At 40.1% G+C, this 20,120-nt stretch overlaps 1 protein-coding gene across 6 annotated transcripts in view; it reads right to left on the bottom strand.

The window, feature by feature from the left end:
* Positions 1-20,120, bottom strand: part of ANO4 (anoctamin 4) — a 275,780-nt gene that overhangs the window by 35,040 nt on the left and 220,620 nt on the right. For all 6 annotated transcript variants that reach the window (XM_084880421.1, XM_084880417.1, XM_084880420.1 and 3 more), the window contains 5 exons: positions 16,632-16,766; positions 15,293-15,389; positions 11,008-11,068; positions 6,326-6,408; positions 1,338-1,478 (listed from right to left, as the gene is read on the bottom strand). In XM_084880421.1, the coding sequence (XP_084736547.1) occupies positions 1,338-1,478; positions 6,326-6,408; positions 11,008-11,068; positions 15,293-15,389; positions 16,632-16,766 (517 nt within the window). The remainder of the gene's footprint in view (positions 1-1,337; positions 1,479-6,325; positions 6,409-11,007; positions 11,069-15,292; positions 15,390-16,631; positions 16,767-20,120) is intronic.

The raw sequence follows: 20,120 nt of genomic DNA, 5'->3' as shown, positions 1-20,120 counted from the left end.
TGGAACTGGCCAAATTATTATTATTTCTACAACGAAATAAAAAACGGTCCATGTCTTAATCTCAGAGCTGTTGATAGGGAGCTGGGTGAAACATTCGCTGAATTTCAGACCAGGGTGGCAAAACAATGGGAGGGACAGCATGCAGGACTTAGAGATCAGGTCTGAGTCCTGGCTCAGCTCCTACTTAAGCAGAATGACCCTGGACAGGTAGTCTGTCCTCTCCATGGCTTCAGTCTCCTATGTCCCAGCTTCCTCATTTGGAGAACAAGGAAAGCTTAATCTATGTCTGTGTTATTGCTAAAAACAAAAACCAAGACAATAACTTGGTAGTTACAGAAGGTATGGCGCGACACAGCTGCTTACAAAGCAGTCTCTGCCAAGGGCATGGGTCTGAATCTCCATCTGAGCTGAGGGACTTTGGGCGCCTTGACGACCCTTTCATTTCCGCACTTTCCTTATAGCTAGCAGGGTCTGGATCTGCTGTAGTTTTGTCCTTCCCACTCTAATGACCTAGGATATATGTTCACACTTGCATTTGAAAAGAGGGGAGGAGAACCCTAATTACCTCTTATGGTTCTAAAATGACATTTCTGAAAAAATCTGCATGTGTTTTGTTCAGTAATTAACAGGGTCAAAGTTCATCACAAAAAGACCTCTTTTTAGGAAGAGCAAACAACCCAGCTTCAAGTTAGTATTTTTCAAACTATATAATCATCAGTGAATATGGAAATTAATTTTAGGGGGTTATTAAAAAAAGATTATAAATAAACAGGAAGAAATCAGACTCTATTAAACATTTAAAAAAAACTAAAATAAAACAGAAAATTAGTCTATTACATGTTATAAAGGTGAACATTTTTCAGTTACTCTATTTAGTCTTATATACCTATTTGCAAAAGACATACTTGGTCATGACAGAGAATGTATTTCTTACATGAGCATAGTGTAAAAAAAAAAAAAAAAAGTTTGGAAAACACTGCTGTGGGTCCTGGCTCCTATTCTTAGTTCCTTTCAGCATGACATAGAGAGGCAAGTCAAAAGCAAGTCAAAAGAATATTGGATTCAAGTAGAGGATCTGAGCTCTTGGCAGTTTACTGGCTATTTACATGCTAACTGGGCAAGCCCCTTAACCTTCCCGAGTCTCAGATGCTCTACTTGGAATAGGGGGACAATATCCTTATATCACCTCACGGAGTTGTTGTGAGGATTAAACCACAGGACATGAAAACATGTTTTGTCAAACTATGCAAATGCATGACATAATTAGTGTTGCTACCATGCTACCAAGTTTGTATGGTATTTGACAAATAAAGGAGTTCTGTAAAAATGTTCCAAACCATAAAAAATATTCCTGATGCAGACACGATCAGCCGGCTGCATTTGTCTGTAAACGCTTGGTATGGTTCTGGCTTTCCCGAAATGGGATTCATCCGCTCTTTCTTGGAATACTTGGCTTCAAACTGGGGTCGTATTTCTTCCTAGAAAACAAACAGGCACATTTTATGCTCTGAAGAGGTGCACACATGATAAAAAAAAAAAAATCATGTTACCTCCCAGGGAAACTGAGTCAATGGCTGATTCATTAAGAGGTTAATCAATAAGTTGGATTTGAGTCCCAGGTATTACTGTTTGGAAATTGGCCACTTGAAGAAAATATAAGGAATGATGATCTTTATTTATTATCATCAAGGAAATGTGATTTAGTCTAACTGTTAAATGGCTATTATCTTATTAAACTGGGCTTGAAGAAGAACACTGAGATGAGGAAAGAGACCACCTGCCATGTCTCCAGTGGTTTGAAACAACACAGTAGCTTTTCCTTTCATGACCAGGAAATGAAAACTACACAAGGACAAAGAAAGCTTCTGAACAGCAAACTGTTCAGAATTCATTGTTATTTTTTTTAATTTTTATTTTTTTCTGTTTCTTGACCTCCTAGCATTTAATAGAACCAACCATTTTTGATCAATTTCTTCTTATGGTTCTATGATACTACATTTTTCTCAAATTTCATCTTAATGGCTGCTGTTTCTCAGTTTCCTTTGCTTGTTCATCTCTTTTGAGCTCTAAATGGGTGTGCTTTTTCTTTTTTTTGTTAATCTTCACCTGATTATATTTTTCCATTATTTCTTACTTTTTTTTTTTTTTTTTTTTTTGAGAGATAAAGAGTGAACTATAGGGGAAGACACAGAGATAACCTTGATGTGAAAGAAACACATCGATTGGTTGCCTCCCTCATGGGTCCCAGGATCAAGCCTGCAATCAACATACATGCCCTTGACAGGAATCAAACCTGGGACCCTTCAGTCCACTGGTCGAAGCTTTATTCACTGAGCCAAACCAGCCAGGGCTCATTGTACAAGTTATAACGGCAATCCAACTCTTAGTATTCTCCAATCTTGTTTTTTTTTTTTTTTTTTTTAAATGTAGACATTGAAAACCATGGTTTCTCTATTTTTTAAAATAAGCCCCTAAAGAAGTCATTCATGTTAACCACAGATTTTAAATGTCTTCTTAATTGCTATCGTAAACAAAGTAAATACCTTTCAAATCCAGCTAACATCAATGCTCCTCCACTTCTAAATCAAGCTGAGATTTTATTTCAATTAGTTGGGGCCCTATCTAATGTGAAAAGCAATTATGGGATTAGAAAAGGTAACCAGCAAGAGAATATGTTGATGTCATTCCATTTAATTAAATTCATGCTGTATTTGAGTGTCAAACAAGAGAAGAGAAAGTGAGCGGAAACCCTGGTAAAATGGAGATTGAGCCAATCTAAGTAGAAATGCTCATGACTGGGATGAAGATACCTGCAGAAAGCTAAGCAGCAGCTGATGGAACATTGTCAAGAATGTGTACAGCTTGTAGCAGGAATGGCAGCCTGCTGTGACCAAGGCTAGACTTCACTCAAGGGCAGGTAATAGGGAAGGGAAGGGGGACACAGAAACAGCTCGTGCCTCCTTTCCTTTATTTTAGGCAATTATACTTAAGGATGTAAATAGAGCAGACCTAGAATAATCTGCTTCTTTGGGAAACTTTTAATTTATCAAGCTGAGACATTAAGAGCTATTGACTTAATCATCAAGCAACTGAGGCCAGTCATGGAACCAGGCCTGTCTTCCTGGGTCTTATCAGCTGAATTTGTCCCCCACATGACTTTATATATTGAAGTGATAACCCACAGAACCTCCGAATGTGATTGCATTTGGAAACAAGGTCTTTGCAGAGGTAATTAAGATAAAATGAGGCCATTAGAGTAGCCCCTAATCCAATATGACTAGTGTTCTCGTAAGGGAAAATTTAGACGGAGACACAAAGAGAAGACAGTGAGAAGGCTCAGGGAGTAGATGGGCATCTACAAGCCAAGGGGAAGGGCCTGACACAGATTCTTCCCACAGAGCCACAGAAGATACCAACTCTGCCGATACCTTGATCTCAAACTTCCAGCCTCCAGAGCTCTGAGCCAATACATTTCTGCTGTTTAAGCCACCCATGTGGTACTTCTTAATAGCAGCCCTGGCACACTAATACCCTGGTTGACCCCTCAAGGAGGCATGCAGCAAATCTGGGCATTTCTGTGCAGCACAGGCTAGAAGAGACATTTCTACAGTGAATCTCAAACTGGGAACTGGAACTTCACATGGCTACTGAGGCAGGTCCTGCAAAATGTATGCTGAGTGAAAGAATGGTTCAATCTCTTTTTCTCTTTTTTAATCCTCACCTAAGGACTACATATTATTGATTTTAAAGAGAGTAAAGGGGAAGGAAAGGAGAGGGAGGAGAGAGAGAGGAAGAAGGAGGAGGAAGAGGAGGAAGAGGAGGAGGAGGAGAAGGAGGAGAGAGAAATAAAGACTTTGCTGTGGCTTTCCACACTTTATGAGAAGCACCTGGTAATTAAACTCCAGAATTGTTAGCTCCTCTGAGTCAAACAGCCACTCTGTTAAAACTGCAAGACAAGGCAAGCTACTCTCAAGGCTACATTTTTGCACTTCCCCTCCTCCCTGCTATTTTTACAACTCAGGGATAATTCACACCAAGGAGTTTCTAGTTAGCAGAAAGTTCCTTTCTCCCCTACCCTTCAAATTAGCCTCTTTTGAACTCTTCATAACTTTTACTCTAAGCATGTTTTACAGGTTTGAGAAAAATACTGATAATACACCTCCCTAGGACACCTGCCAGACTGTCTCCTGAAAAACATATAATTTCTCAAGACAACCTCCCTGGTACCTCCTCAACTTCATCCCAACATTCTCCTCCCTTCCTTGTAGCATAGCAAAAGCCAGGATTTAAAAGGGGGAAACTGCCTTTTGCTTATTGCCTTGTGTTGACTAGTGATACTTGACCCTTTCCCTTCATGGAAAATAAAATAAACTTCCTCTCTGCATCTCCTTTTGGTCGTGAATTCTATCACAGCCGAAGTCACTGGCTAAACCCTAACAGAAACATTGCTTGCTTGCTTTCCATAAGTTTTCTGACCAAGGATGGAACAGGTGTATGGGATAATGCTCCAACCCACTGAGCCATCTAGCAAGAGCAAAGAATGATTCAAACTTTAAAAAAAAAATCTGTGCATTTAGATTTGTTTGTTTTGTTTAAGTATATCTTTATTGATTTCAGAGCGGAAGGGAGAGGGAGAGAGAGAAACATCAATGATGAAAATCACTGATCAGCCACCTCTTACAGGGCCCCTATTGGGAATCGAGCCTGCAACACGGGCATGTGCCCAACTGGAATCAAGCCTGGGACCCTTCAGTCCACCAAGCCAAACCAGCTAGGGCTGGTTCAAGCTTTTTAACAGGGCTAGAAAGACAGAGGGCTCCAGATTTACAAGAGATATTTATCCTGAGGGTACCCAAGCCTGAGGCCCACCAAAAGTGCCAACGGTGACTTTTAGACTGGTTTTGTCCAACTTACTTAAATAATTCCATGCAGCATCACTGAAAGAGAAAAATTTAGAAACACCTCTTTTCTTTGGAAATGAAAAAAAAGTCCAAAGGTGAACTTGCCTCAGATGACAGAGTTGCTCGGTGGTAACTCAAATTCCCAGGAAATAACATTTCCCACCCCATTTGAAAGTTGTTCCCATGAACAACGTGACAAGAAAAGCAGAACAGCTTCACCTGGAGGGAAGTCTCCATGTGGCCTAGAAGCTGTCACTAAACTCCAGTCACCTGGACAGTTCAGAAATCGTTTCCCGGGGAATAACTTACAAAAACATGACCAAGTCCTTACCCAACAAATAAGGAGTGCTGAAAATCCCAGTATTATTTCAAGATCTAGAATTGCTCAAATGTGTTCAAGGGCATGAGGAGAAAAGGTCACCAGGTGTGATTTGAAGAAAAACAAGAATACCTTTCACAATAATCTCCACCACCGAGCCAACCATAGGGCTAAAATTCTCATTTGTGTTCCTAGAATATTCCTTTTAATATATAAAAATATATATGCACAGCAGGAAAACACCCAATAATACCCATCATCACATCACATGTGATCAGTATATCTGATTTTCTGCCACAGCAAGCCTCCCAAGAAATGAGATTCAGGAAGGTAAGAGATAATGAATGAGAGGAAGGAAAGAAGAGTTCAGGCCTCTATCAGCTGACAAGGGAAGTAGGGTCTGACGTGGTGACCAAGACCAGCAAGGATGCGTAAGAGACTTGTGCAGGAATGGGGCGAGAAGAGCATGAAGACCAGACCTAGGTTAGGAGAGGACACAGTGTTTTGGCCTAAAAGGGGAGAGTGGTGGAGCTAGAAGGTGTGGGGGCAAGTTCAGTCTGGAGTACCTCTCCTTGACAGACTTGTCTAAAGCTGGCCCTGCATTTAGCTACACCCATCAAGGAGGCACCCTGAGGAGCATTTTCCCACTCAGCACCTCCCACCTCAGGTAATGCTGACTTTGCTCATGCCTGGGCTCTGTCCAGGGTCCTGGAGAGCTCACAGAAACATTCCCCAGGAACAGTTCTCTTAGAGGGCATTTGCTTCCATATGCCTAAGGCTGTAAAATTATTGCCCAACTTCTGCTGAAGTGAAGTAATCGATAATATTGGAGAAAGCTAAACAAATCTTATTACCAATCATTTGGATGCCTCTACCTAAAAGTAAAGTGATTTACTTAGCTGAAGACTTTGATTCCACTAAGAAATTAAAAAAATATATTTTAATTCTGTTAGTGGTTTATGGACTAGACTTTTCTGCAAAAACAAACACTGAAATGCTTTTTGAGTAAACCTGACTTCTCTCAGTGCAGGAAGTGATCACTGAAGGGGACTGTGTATGTCTTGGTGATCCGATTTTTAAAAATTCCGGTGTAAATTATACAAACCTCTTCCTCTTCCCAGTCTATCAAATCCCAGTCATAAGCAATCACTGCTCGCCGTCTTTTCCAAAACTCCAGGAAAACTGTCGCTGGAACAAGCACAGAAAGACATGAACATTTGAAAATAAAATAAAGCAATGCTGTTAATTGTTGCAAAGAATGAAGTTGTTGCAAAGAATGAGAGCTGTTTGTATAAGCATCCTTGAGCATTAGAACTTCCCGCTAATCTAACATAAGTAGGAATGTTTTCAGAGAATTATCAAGTTTGTATCAGGCAAAATAAAACATTAGAGATTTCATTGTGAATAAGTTAAGCTGATTTGCAAGTTGAGGCAGAACAGACTTATTAGAATGGCAGGGCTACCAGGATGTAAAAAACAAACAAACAGAAAACTAGGTTACTAACCTCTTTCTAATTGATGACACATTGATTTTTAAAAGTCAGAGGCAAAGGCAAAAATAAAAATTAGCAGTATTTGATTGGCAGTGATGATTTGTCCCCCAAATCTTCCTTGTAGGAAATACTTATATAAAAAAAAATTTTTTTCCTATTTCATTGAAGGAAGCTATTTTATTGGAGGAAGAAATCCTACAGCTTCTCCCTCCTTCCCTCCCTCTCCCTCCCCCTCTCCCTCCCTCTCTCTCCCCCTCCCTCCCTCTCTCCCTCCCTCCCTCCCTCTCTCCCTCTCTCCCTCCCTCCCTCTCTCCCTCCCTCCCTTCCTCTCTTTTAACAAAAAGACTTTATTGTTGCACTGAAGCCAAATGTGTGTAAAATTTGTTAAGAACTTTTCCCACAAGTGTTGGCATCCCCACTCAGAGAAATCTGGGGGTAATCCTTACCTAGACAAAATAACTTTCTACTCATTTCTATTTTTAAAGATCTACTCAAAAGAATTATTGAGCACGCTACAATGACAGAAAGAGATGGGGGGGGGGGGAAATCAAGACACAATCCTGCTGCCTCAGAAGTGATAAGCCAAATGAGTGACACACAGACACACAGACACACACACACACACACACACACACACACACACACACACTTTGAGGGCAACTGTAACTAAGGATACCACAGGGATGCCGTGGGAGGCAGAGCTGATGAGTCTAACTCTGTTGGGCTTGCTGTGAAGTTAAGACTTACAGAGGCAAGAATGTCATGTATTTGAAATTCATTTCATGAGGAAATGTAAATATCCAAATTCCCATTCTAAAGAAAGATAATTACTTTCATCTTTCTTATTCTGGCTTGCCCTCACACTACCTCCCCATTAGTGGCATTCGGACATAGAACACATATTTTTAAAATGAACAACTGCCAAAATTGGTTGGCTCAGTGAATATAGCATTGGTCTGCAGACTGAAGGTCCCAGGTTCGATTCTGGTCAAGGGCATGTACATTGGTTGCAGGCACGTCCCCGGTAGGAGTTGTGCAGGAGGCAGCTGATCGATGTTTCTCTCCCATTGATGTTTCTAGCTCTCTATCCCTCTTCCTTCCTCTCTGTGGAAAATCAATAAAATATATTTTTAAAAAAATAAAATGAGCAACTGAAAAGACTGCATAGGATAATAGTTAAGAGCTCGCCAGCATATGACCTAGACCAGTGGTCAGTTCAAAAGCCATATGGGGCTCTTTGACACCTTAAGTGTGGCTCTTCCACAAAATACCATGTACCCTAATTAAGTTAATAACAATGTACCTACCTATATAGTTTAAGTTTTAAAAAATTGGCTCTCAAAAGAAATTTCAATTGTTGTACTGTTGATATTTGGCTTTGTTGACTAATGAGTTTGCCGACCACTGTCCTAGACTTTCAATTCTAGGTTTGAAATCTAGTTCAGATAGAACCTGTACTACTCTTGGCAAATCAATGAACTTTTCTAACTGTCCATGTCCTGCTAAGCAAAAGAAAAATGGCAATATAGGTCTACGTTCTCTATATGAAATGCTAAAATTCAAATTGATCTAAAAATTCTAAGTTCTGCCCCTTCCTCCCCCCCCCCCCCCAAAGTTTAGCATAAACTCATCTTGTGGCAAGTTCTGACCTGGACTGACATTAGAATACTAATCGCCTCCATTTTTCCCTCTAAGTGAGGAAATCCACAAATTAAAAGCAGCCATATGAATGTATTTGAATATGGGGTCCTTCCCATACCTGCTGAGTGTTACATAATACATAGCACCTTTCCAAAATGTGAAAAATTCAGAGTAATTATAGTTAAGAAAGCCACACCTAAACTAATCAAGTGCTTAATTCTTGGAGAGGGAAAATAAATAGATGTCTGTGGAGGTTAATACAAGTGCCAACGCTGAGGGGCCATTTTTCACTGGCATCCTTTCTGAGAGTCTCGTTGTGTCAGGGGTCCCCAAGGCCACCTCCAGGTTTGAATGACTCATGAGGAGGACTCATGGCACTCAGCATATAAATAAGAGTACAAAAGATAAAATAGTGCAAATATCTAGAAATAAAAGACCAGTTATTACAAAATTTATTTTCAGCTCTCGCTGGTTTGGCTCAGTGGATATAGAGCATCAGCCCATGTACTGAGGGGTCCCGGGTTCGATTCCAGTCAAAGGCACATACCTCAGTTGCAGGCTCCATCTGCAGCCCTGGTCAGGGCACATGCATGAGGCAACCAATGGACATGTCTCTCTCACTTCTATGTTTTTCTCTCTTTGTCTCTCTCCCTCCCTTCCATTCTCTCTAAAAATCAATGGAAACATATCCTTGGGTGAGGATTAACAAAAATAATTTTCAAAATTTGAGACATGCTTCATTCACAAATTACTAACAGCAGCAGAATGTGGCGTGGGAAATGCATATAGAATGTCAGGTCTTCTCCCAGGCCACTCACCAACCTAGGGTTTGACTGATCTTGGGTCAAATACCCACTGGCTGGCCGAAACCGGTTTGGCTCAGTGGATAGAGCCTCGGCCTGCAGACTGAAAGGACCTGGGTTCGATTCCGGTCAAAGGACATGTACCTTGGTTGCGGGCACATCCCTAGTGGGGGGTGTGCAAGAGGCAGCTGGTCGATGTATCTCTCTCATTGACGTTTCTAACTCTCCATCCCTCTCACTTCCTCTCTGTGTAAAATCAATAAAATATATATTTTAAAAAAATACCCACTAGCTGAAAGGGACTAAAGTCACAGAAATCAAAATATGTCCCTTTAACAGAGCTGTGATGGGTGGGACAAATTTCCTTTGACGATCTCTAGGTAAGCCAGCCTCCTCAAGAGAACAGGGCTTTACTAGTATATTTCCACTCATCAAAGACTATTTAAACGCTTTCATCTCATAAATTCTTTTGGCAACTTCCTTCTCTTTCCCTTCTCTCTTTTCTGTTTTTCCTTCCATCCATCCATCCTTCTATCCTTCCATCCATCCATCCATCCATCCAATATGAATCCCTCTGTCTTTAAATAAATGCAAGAGTTCTCCTGTGATAATAATGGTCCTTGAAGAAGATAAATTATTTCTGTCCCACCAAAATGATATGAACCAATTGTAGGAAAGTTCAAAGAAGAAAGATATCTTCTGGATAGAGCAGATAACATTTCAGCTGGGCCCAGAAAGATGGGGACGATGCTGATATTCATTCCAGACAGAAACAACAGCGTGAGCCTAAGCCTCGAGTTAGTGGAGTTTAGTAACATCAAAATTCAGATTTGGTATTTTAAATTCTAGAAAAAATACATAATCATTGAAATAAATTCAAATCAAACAGAAAATATATAGTGTAAAAAGGTTGTCTCTTGTCACTGTTCACACTTACCTTCCCATGAATTCTCCTCTCCAAAGGTAACCACCATTCATTGTTCACTATGAATTTGTCCAAGATCTTTTCTATACTATTAACGCATTATAATTATTTGACTAAGAAGAAAAACCCATTAAAATGAGACTTATTTTACAAAGAAGTGGGTTAAATAACTTTGTATTAGTTCTTTAACTGAATGTTCTATCACATCTCATTATTATGGGGCTGTTGGCTTGAACTTACATAAAAAGGACTCAATTCAGCCTTCTAAGTAGCGCTTGTTTATAGGGGGTCATTTTGACCAGAATTTGAAGAAAACAAGATATGGTTACTCATGCATTAGCCTAATTAAAAGATCCCACACACAACAAAAAAATTATATACATCCTGAGATGGGTATTTCGATCTCATCATGTTTTTCTGTTTTATCTCCAACAGCAGGCAAATTTTACTTTAAAAAATGGAATGCTGATGTAACTGTTGAAGGTTTAAAAGAAAGTAGACATGTTTCTCCTTTACAATATCACTTTTTAAATAAGCCAAATGAATTATTTATCAGCTTGTGTCTAATAGAACAAGCAACTGAATTTATTCCAGCTTCTTCCTTTTAAAATCCAAAGTCACATTTTCTATTTTTAAAAAAATATATTTTTGTTGATTTCAGAGAGGAAGGGAGAGGGAGAGAGAGATAAAAAACATCAATGATGAGAGAGAATCATTAATTGGCTGCCTTCTGCATGCTCCACATTGGGGATTGAGCCCACAACCCAAACATGTGCCCTGACTGGGAACTGAACCATGACTTCCTGGTTCATAGGTCGATGCTCAACCACTAAGCCACGACAGCCGGGCCAAAGTCACATTTCTAAAGGAACATATCAGAGAGCATATGAGGGAAACTCAAGTTCCATGGATGTAGAACACTTACCCCAGACTGCCATGAACACAGCAAAGAAGACAGTGGCTCCATTGTCAAAAAGGTGGGTGACCTGGGAAATTTATGAATCACAGTAAAGCTAACTTCACATATGCTATATTCTAATTCACATTTTTTTCAACTTCTGTAAAAAATAGCTATGATGATGCAATGACTTTTGCCGGCTTTCTTTGGAAGATATTCTTTTTGGATCATAATCAAGGAGGGAATTCCACTGACTGTAAATGGACCCCTTTACGTGGGTCTCAGCTAGCTGAACATTTATTAGCAGCCCCAATAGTGCTACTAAGGATTTCCTTTTGTGTACTATAAAAACTAATATATGTGTCCATATGTATTTGGATATATTTAAGAGGCATTACTATTGCTCCCTTAAAGGTTTCTGATTTCCCAAGCACTGTTTTTAATGCCTCATTTATTCACTTTGAAAGCATCGCCATTTTGTGTAGTTTTGAGCAAACATTTTCTGGGCTGCCCTCTGGGTTTCAGCATTATGAAGAGGAGAAAGTAGAGCTTTAACAAGATCCACTTCCACCTGTATGAAAGCCTTGGGTAATCACTATATTTGCCTAGCACACATAACAAACAGCTAGCAAATACTTTATTGTTAGAATAATATATTCTATCGCACACCCACAGCAGAAAGCAAAAATATTCTCGCTGCAAAACTGCCAGGCTCATTTCTGCCTCCAGGATAAATCACACCAATATCGTGCCAAATTTAAATGATGACGGATACATTCATAAAGCATAACTCTTTTGGGGTGCTTTATAGCTGGCTATAAAATATACTTTACTGTCCCTTCAGAGAATGTGCCAAGCATAAACAGATCTTTTTTTCCTACATCAGAGTATGAGGTATTCAAATATTTCTCAAAGTTAGTTCTCTCTCTCTCTCCCTCTCTCTCTCTCTCTCTCTCTCTCTCTCTCTCTCTCTCTCTCTCTCTCTCTCTCATTAGGAGAGAAGGCAAAATTCAGACATCTAAAGTGAGATCAAAGTCTAAAGCCAATTTATTTCATATGCCAGGATAGTGGTAAGCTGCATATTGGGAACCTGGCATCAAATCAAGCCCAAGAGTCCCAGTGGCTTGTGGGTGGTGTGTGCTCAGCACTAGGGCATTTCCTGGCAGTTGGTAGACATTGTAGCTGGCACCATCAGTGTAGATTCTGGAATGGGATTGGGATTGTTGTTACTGCTGGTTGCTTAGGTCACCTTTCCCTCCTTCCCTAGGTAACAGAACTCTCTCATGCAGGTCACTAGGGGGCACACAGCTCAAACAGAACTACCCTGAGTCCTTCCTTGGGACTGCAGTGCAAATATTTGGAGAGAGACATTTTTCTGCTGCAGTGAATATGTGAATGAGGAAGGTTGGTGAGTTAACAGGGACATGTGGTTCCTACTTAGATGGTAAGGTAGCATAAACTGATGGCTCCCTCTGCTACAGTCAACCCTAGAGAAGCAAGATAGTAGATTCTGGGAACTAGCAAAACACAAAACCAAACAAAGACCCTGAGAAACTATAGACAACATATACCTACAGATATTCTGTAACAGCAGATGAAGAACTTATTTTGCAAAATGATAAAGGGAGGAAAATGTAAGTCTGGAGCTATGAGGTATTCAAATATTTCTCAAAGTTTGTTTTATGAAGAGAAAACAAACTTTGAGAAATATTTTTGTGCCGGAAACTGATCATTGTCAACAACCTTCATTGCTCTGAAAGGTCAGAGCTAGTTCGCTCACTGCTTAGTTGAAACATTGTTAGCTAAAGCAGTCTCCATCTCTATTGTCTTAAGTAAATTTCTGTTATTGGAGACTCCTGCCTAAAGGCTATGGGTGTATCCCATAGTCTCAATAAAAGAGATAGCAAGGCCAGAGCAGAGTAGTCCTCCAACTAGAGGTGGGCTCCCACCTGGCCCCCAATATTCCCAAATTAATACTTTTCAAGTCTCTTCATTTATGTGTGGCCTTCTCCAGAACCCGAACCCTGAACCAAAACCTTGAACCTCATGGGACGTGAAAAGGGATCCCACAGGTCAGCAGCCACCTTCCCCATCATGTAAAGATAACTTGTCTGCAGAATGATCATGTAGACAAGAGGCAAGAGAGCAACACCCGGGGCCTGGAGGAGCAGTTCTAGGCCGAGCCCTTGAGCTCAGATAATGGGAACCACTCCAGTGTCTTTCCCAGAGACACGAGCCAGCATGTCCCTTTCTGCTTTAAAGCTAGTGGTGGCTGAGCCTTACAAATGTAAGGGTTGGGAAGAGAGCATTCCAGATCAACAGAGCAGCCACTGATTAAATTGGATATGGGCTCCGATTTGGTTCCTTTGTGCTCAGTCCCAGGAAATCAGTCTAGCATCTCTGATAAGTTTTTCTAAATGAAAGTTTGGACAATTTCAATTCTGTCATTCTGAGGCTTTTAGGCCTTCATTTTACTAAGGTTCTAGGCAAGAGCAAACTTAAAATCCGTAATCTAAAAATCTTGTGACTCAGTATGGAACAATGGTGTGCTTTGTGGTCGGATAAACTGAGGCACAGCCACTTACTGCTGTGTGATCGTGGATGAGTAATTTTTGCCTCTCTGCATCCTGAGTTAAATGGGAATAATAACATCAATCTTGAAATTGCTGTGAGAATTAGAAAGAATAAATGTAGGTTGCCTAGCTATTTTTATAGCTATAGCCTAGCTATTATTATACAATTATTGTTCTAGATGTTATATTCAGTAGGATAACTGCCCAAAGAAACCCCTATAAAATATGAGCACTCTAAACAAGATGATCCTATTAAAGGAATTATCTTGGATCTTCCAAAGAGAGAATTTCATGCAAGGCATGCTTTTCCATGTAAAAAACCACAAAGCTCCAAATAAACAAATACCCCAAAACAACAACAACAGACTGTGCTTCTGAGATTCCCCCAAAGCAGGATTTTTGTATTCAAATCATTCAGGCTTAACTGACAATCAATAAACAGAAATTAAATTACTGACAAACCTCTTTTGATCCTCATTAAAATCTACATTTCCCTCGCTCATTCTGTTAAACTTGTCCTCATCAACTCAGGTCTATTTGTATGCTCTTCAAAGGTAGGGAGAATTTTGTGTGTGTTTTTTTTGTTTTTTGGCTATTTGATGCACATATCAAGAGTCCAAATATTTTTTAAAATCACAGCTGGCTGCTGAGGTTCAGGCTCCGCACAGACTGGCCACCTGCAGTGCTAATGCCATCATGGATGGGCGGGCTCCTGGCTGCCTATCAACTGCTCTTTCATTTATAAGGAACAAAACTCTGCAATGCCAACAGCATAATCAGATAGACCCAAGCTGCAGTGGTCGCAGAGGTTCAATAAAATCTGCCAACCCCTTTCATATCTGGATTCTGGGCAAGGTGACAGGCAGGGGGTCTTGGAAAAGTCACCGTCAGCCATTACTTGAGCTATTGCTATGCATCAGTGACACCGCCCCTCCCTCAGTAAAACACCACAGGAATTTGACTGCTATGCCTAAACTTTTAATAAAGTAATCAGGTATAACATGAGAAAGGGAGATGCAATAATCTATAAAAGAAACAAAGAAACATACAAACATAATGGTGCTATATGTTTCTTTGTTTCAAAACGCTTTCACATGTGCCATCTTCCTTGGTCCTCATGACATGACATTGGGCAGAGAGGGCAGGTGTGCATTTCAGACATGAGAAGCTCAGCCTCAAAAAGGCTGTGCCTGTGCAGGGTCAAGGAGGTAAAAATAGCTGAACTAGCCTCAGACCTAAGTCGTTTTTGACAATAATGATGATGGAGAAGAGGAAAATGATGGCTTCTCTCATATACTGATGTATTGTCATTTGCCAAGCACTTTACTCCGTATACATCTTATCTCATTTCTTATAACAGTTGTGTGAGACAAGTATCATGCCCTGGATTTTACAAAGGAGAAAGCTGAGGCTCAGGGAGGTCAAATAACTTGTTCTTTGACTGACAAGTGGTAAAGAGGAGTCAAGATTTGAGTCTTTGAATCTCACAACTGTGCTCTTTTGCACTCGGCACGCTGCTGTTTCTTATGATGATGAACAGAACCAATACATTAAATATATATACACATTATGCAAAGACATTTGAATTAAAACACTGAATGATGGAGGTAGGTCCATGCTGCAACATAAACTGGAGAACCAAAGACCAGAAATGACAGAGAGAACAGAGTTAGCCTCCATTCCTGAGGAAAGTGTATGTAAATTTCAATCCACCTGAAATTCGGCCTCGTTGAAATTACCTTGGCATAAACACAGCTGTCTGACAGCCTCATGAATGGACAGTATTTATCGCACACGGGACACATGATGATATCGGTAGCTTGGCAGACTTCTTTACTGAAAAAGAGAACAGAAAGCTTTTTGATGACATCAGAGCACTCCCCCCCTCCAATTTCATGAGAACATTCAACCAGTAAGAAAGATCCACTAGATTGTATTTTTACAATATTAATAACAGATAAGGCTAAAGCTTCTTAGCCTTATCTGTTATTAATATAAACAAGTTCCTGCATAATTTGATAATTTGAAACACCTATCTACTTATGAGACTATTTCTTGGCTTTACATATTAATAAGTTAAACTCAGAAAAATACCTAAAGCAAAACATTGGTTGTCATACTCCAGATTATGTAGAAGTCATCCCTAACATTACACAGGTTTGAAGCCATTTCACACTGAATTATGGGAACAATGAGATACCTAAAAGCACCCGTCGAGATTTCTACATGCATAAGTTACTACTAATAATGGAGAAATAAATAAAAACAATATCAGGGATTAGTTCTGGTAGAAAGCTACATCTAGTTAACAATTTTAGCAAAAAGTAAAATATATTTGTAGGCAGGATGGCCACTCAATCACTTAAATTTTTTGGGGTGGTGGTGTTGGAGAGGAAGGGATAGAGAAAGATAAAAACATTGATGTGAGAGAGAAACATTGATTGGTTGCCTGCATCATGCACCCCGACCAGGGATCAAATCTATCCTCCTTGGTCTACAGGACTGAGCCACACAGGTCAGGGCCAATCACTTTTATTCTTGCAATCATTTCCAAAAGGCACATGTATTATTTAAGAGTATTTCCCAGCCTTTCAATAAGATCTCCATGAATACTTTAAACTCTATTTTGGTGAGAAAGCCAAGATAATCATCATCACTGAATCATTTGGAAGGCCCCAGCATGTGGGTGTTATGTCTTTCTAGTTTAGGTTTAAAAGGTCCTCGTAAAAAACACAGAATCCGTACAAAATTTCCGTTAACCCACCATTTTGCAGGATTAGCAGAAAGAAAAAAAATCCAGAAAAAGTCCATTTCAGCCAGTGAATGAAAGTGACTAGCTCTGTGGACAAATCAAGGCTTATATGTCCAGAAGTGCAAACTTTGCTTCCTTGGTAGCTTAAGACCACAGCAGCAAGGGCAATAGATGGTGAGACTTCGTAAATGGAGCCTTCTGCGTTTTTCCAGAGGAGAGTGAGAAGGAAGTCAGAAGGAAAACCTAAGAGGGCCCATGGCCCGGGCCAAGAGCACAAACAGCATCTTTCAATAGAAACAAAGGCAGGCTCACCCATGCTCCCGTACCTGACTTGGCAGTGATCCAGGGTAATGACGCCATACAAAAAGACAAACAGTCCAATGAAGGCAGCTGGGAAGAGCATGCCGGTGTACCAGCCCAGCCAGGCAAAATACAGCCCAATCTTCTCTCCAAAGTACCGCCTGTGTAAGACACAACAGCCTGACAGGTTATAGCTTAGGGTTAGGCATTAGAACACGTTGCTCAGTCTTTCACTCTGTGGTTGTCTTGCTGATAAACATGTAGACCAGGTAAGCCAAGGGAATGGAGCATTTGATCCCATCTAGGTTCTGAGCTTAAATTATTCCCCTCCTACTCAATATCAGAAAGAGAATGTACCCTTTTATAAAAGAACATACACAACTTGCTCTGAGAAACCAGAATAAACCCAAACCCATTCAGGAAGCTATAGCACTTATTAATGTAAAGCCAAAATTTGAGGAGTTGTTGCCAACACCTAATTTTTTGCCATTTCTGGGTGTGTGCTTATGTATTATCATTATATATTTCTTTTAAAAATAGGAAATCAACTTATTGTGAAAAACTTTAAACATCCCTTTCAATATTTTGTAGTTTTATCAGACATTGACAATGCTAGAATCATAAGATATTGGACAGGAAAAAAAAAACAACCTCTCATTACTGTGATTCAACATGAATAGACACTTAGAGCAACCATCCCTTCTGAGTAGTGACGTTCACAGGCTTCAATATCTACCTATATAAATATTTTTTAGGCTAACCATCCTGCCCTAAAGCCCTGTGATCTATGAAGTTTGAAAGGGTCCAGGATATTTATTGGTTTTTATTTCTTAAACTAGAGGCCTGGTACATGAAATTCATGCATAATGGGGGTCCCTCAGCCTGGCCTACACCCTCTCTAATCTGGGACCACTGGCTCCTCACCTGCCTGCCTGCATGATCAGCCCTAACTGCTCTCCCCTGCCTGCCTGATCAGCCCTAACTGCTCTCCCCTGCTGGCCTGATTGCCCCAAACTGCTCTCCCCTGTCGACCTAATCACCCCTAACCACCTCTGCCTCAGCCCCTGCCACTGAGGCTTTGTCCAGAAGGATGTCCAGAAAGATGTCTGAAAGATGTCCAGTCTAATTATTATCCTTTTATTAGTATAGATATCAATAATATGATCAATTTATATTAGAAATACAAGCCAAATGGTGCTTTCTGTGCCTTTCAACTGCTACATTTCATGACTTTGAAGGTAATTATTTCTTAGCCCAACATAAGAATATTCTAATTAGTTTTTTATTTTAATTCTAAACAAGTGTTGTTGACCATCTGTTTTTAAATACTGACTGCTGCTTTTCTTTTAGAATGTTCGATGGCACCTATCCCATCTTCCATAGTGTCCCAAGAGAAATTTTCCACTCCCAGAAGGCTTTTCCAACATGCCTTTATATGCACATATATTTATTTATTCATTCAACAAATAAAAAATACCTACTATGTACCAAATACTGTGATAGGTGCTGAGAAGATATTGGTGAGAAAAATAAGCTTGGTTCCAGCTCTTATGAAGCTTTCAGGCAATAAAGAAGATTCACATAGACCAGTTACAGAAATAATTTTATAATTATAAAACTGGGAAAATAGCTAACAGGGAGAGGAATACAATTCTATCAGCATATATAACAAGGCCATATGACCACCCTAGTCAACGAAGACTTCTTTGAGAGGGTGACTATTGTGCTGATTAGTGAAAATCAGCGAGGTGATGTGAGTGATTAGCTATTTTTCAGCAGAGGAAACAGTATGTACTAAGGCCCTGTGGTAGAAAGGACAAAGTAAAATAAGGGACACTGAGATACTGAGAACAAGAGGTGGGCCTGGGATAAGTGGGAGCTGGGCCTCAATGGGTATTGTAGACCATGCTTATTACATTGATTTTTGTCCTCAGAGAAATGGAAATGCATGAATGTTAAAAATCAAGGACATGATTATATTCACATTCCAAAAAGATCACTCTGTCTGCAGGGGAAAAAATGGACTGGAAGGGGTCAGTGTGGAAAAAGGGAGACCAAGTGGAGGACAACAGCCATAGTCTAGGTTACAGGGAAAGGAAGCAGCATGGCAGAGGAGAGGCTGGGTGTGATCAGATTAGAAAGATATGGAGGAGGCAAAATCTATGGGACAAGAGCTATCTTAGAGATAAGAGCCCCTAGATGCTCCACAAGCTCATTCTACTCAAGTCTTGCTTGTACTTTTCATTTCCCTTCACACCAGCCAACACTGATCCCTCTGCTTGGCCAGGGCTCAGCTCTTCAGAGCCTTTCCATTTTCTGAGTTATAGTAAAACTTACCACCTTCATCAGACATTTTACCTAATTGTGCATAGTCTTGTATTGTTCTATAGTTATCTCAAGTATGCCGGCCCTGCTTCCCTGAAGGAAACTGAGAATGTCTCAGCCAGAGACTGGCTTGTGTGTGTCTTTGCCAAGAGTACTTAGCATGGTACTAGAAACACAATGGGCAGTTAATGAATACTCATTGACAAACTGCAAAGTCTTAATCAAACCACTGTCCTGGATGAGATATGTTTTGCTTACAGCAACTTTCTGTAATTTTTAATCAATAAAATCCTGTAATATGAAACTGTGGCTAGGAAGAGAATTTGCTTTTATGCTTTACCCCCACTGTTTTACCATATATTGAAACTGGTCAATGGAAAATGATCTCATCTCAGAAAATATTTTCCACTCACACAAATCATCTGGATCGTTTATTTCTACCAACACAAAGAGTGGCACACAATTCATCAATGTCCTTGAGTCAGCAGGAGCAAACACTTTGGTAGCAAGGACTGTGGCAGGAAGAATGACTTTCCTGGGAGTTGAAACAGAAAGTGAATTGTCTTATTATTTCATTTTCCTCTGGGCTCATTTTTCGAGGGCCCCCCTAAAAGTAAAACAAATCCAGCTAGTCTAGAAAATGAAACATGACTTTCTCTTTAATAAGAAATCCATGAGGTGGGGATTGTAGCTACCCAGGCTTAATAACCAGTTTCTAAATAAATAATGAGATGTCAGAGCTAAACACTCCCATGGCAGAAAGTTGGGCAAATAGAGACACTTAAAAAAGTACATTCTCACTGCACAATTATCATCGGTTAAAAGCTGACATACGATTTTGACCTGCAGTATTAAAACAATCTTTAGAGGTTTTTAGTTTCAAAAGAAAATTAAAATAAACCTGAATTTTATTAGTAATGGCACCGCCATGTATTCCTTACTTCATAGTAAGAAATACATGGCGGTGCCATTACTAATATTCCATTTGTCACTCAGTATATATAAACAGTGTCACTCCTCTACAATGGTCACTGATAATTTGTCCATGAGTCAGATGGGTGACCCGCTCCCTAGGGAGTCACGTGGGAGACCTGCCTTATCTCACAGGCTCCTTCGTGAGGCCTTTTTGAAGGAAACACCATCCTCATCAGAGGGAGGTCTGATTTCCCAACCATGACCCATGGCCTCTG

The sequence above is a fragment of the Pipistrellus hanaki genome, assembly GCF_964339955.1.
Source record: "Pipistrellus hanaki genome assembly, chromosome: 3".
Lineage (NCBI taxonomy): Eukaryota > Metazoa > Chordata > Mammalia > Chiroptera > Vespertilionidae > Pipistrellus > Pipistrellus hanaki.
The sequence above is the reverse complement of the archived record's forward strand: the minus strand, read 5'-3'. Positions and strand labels throughout refer to the sequence as shown.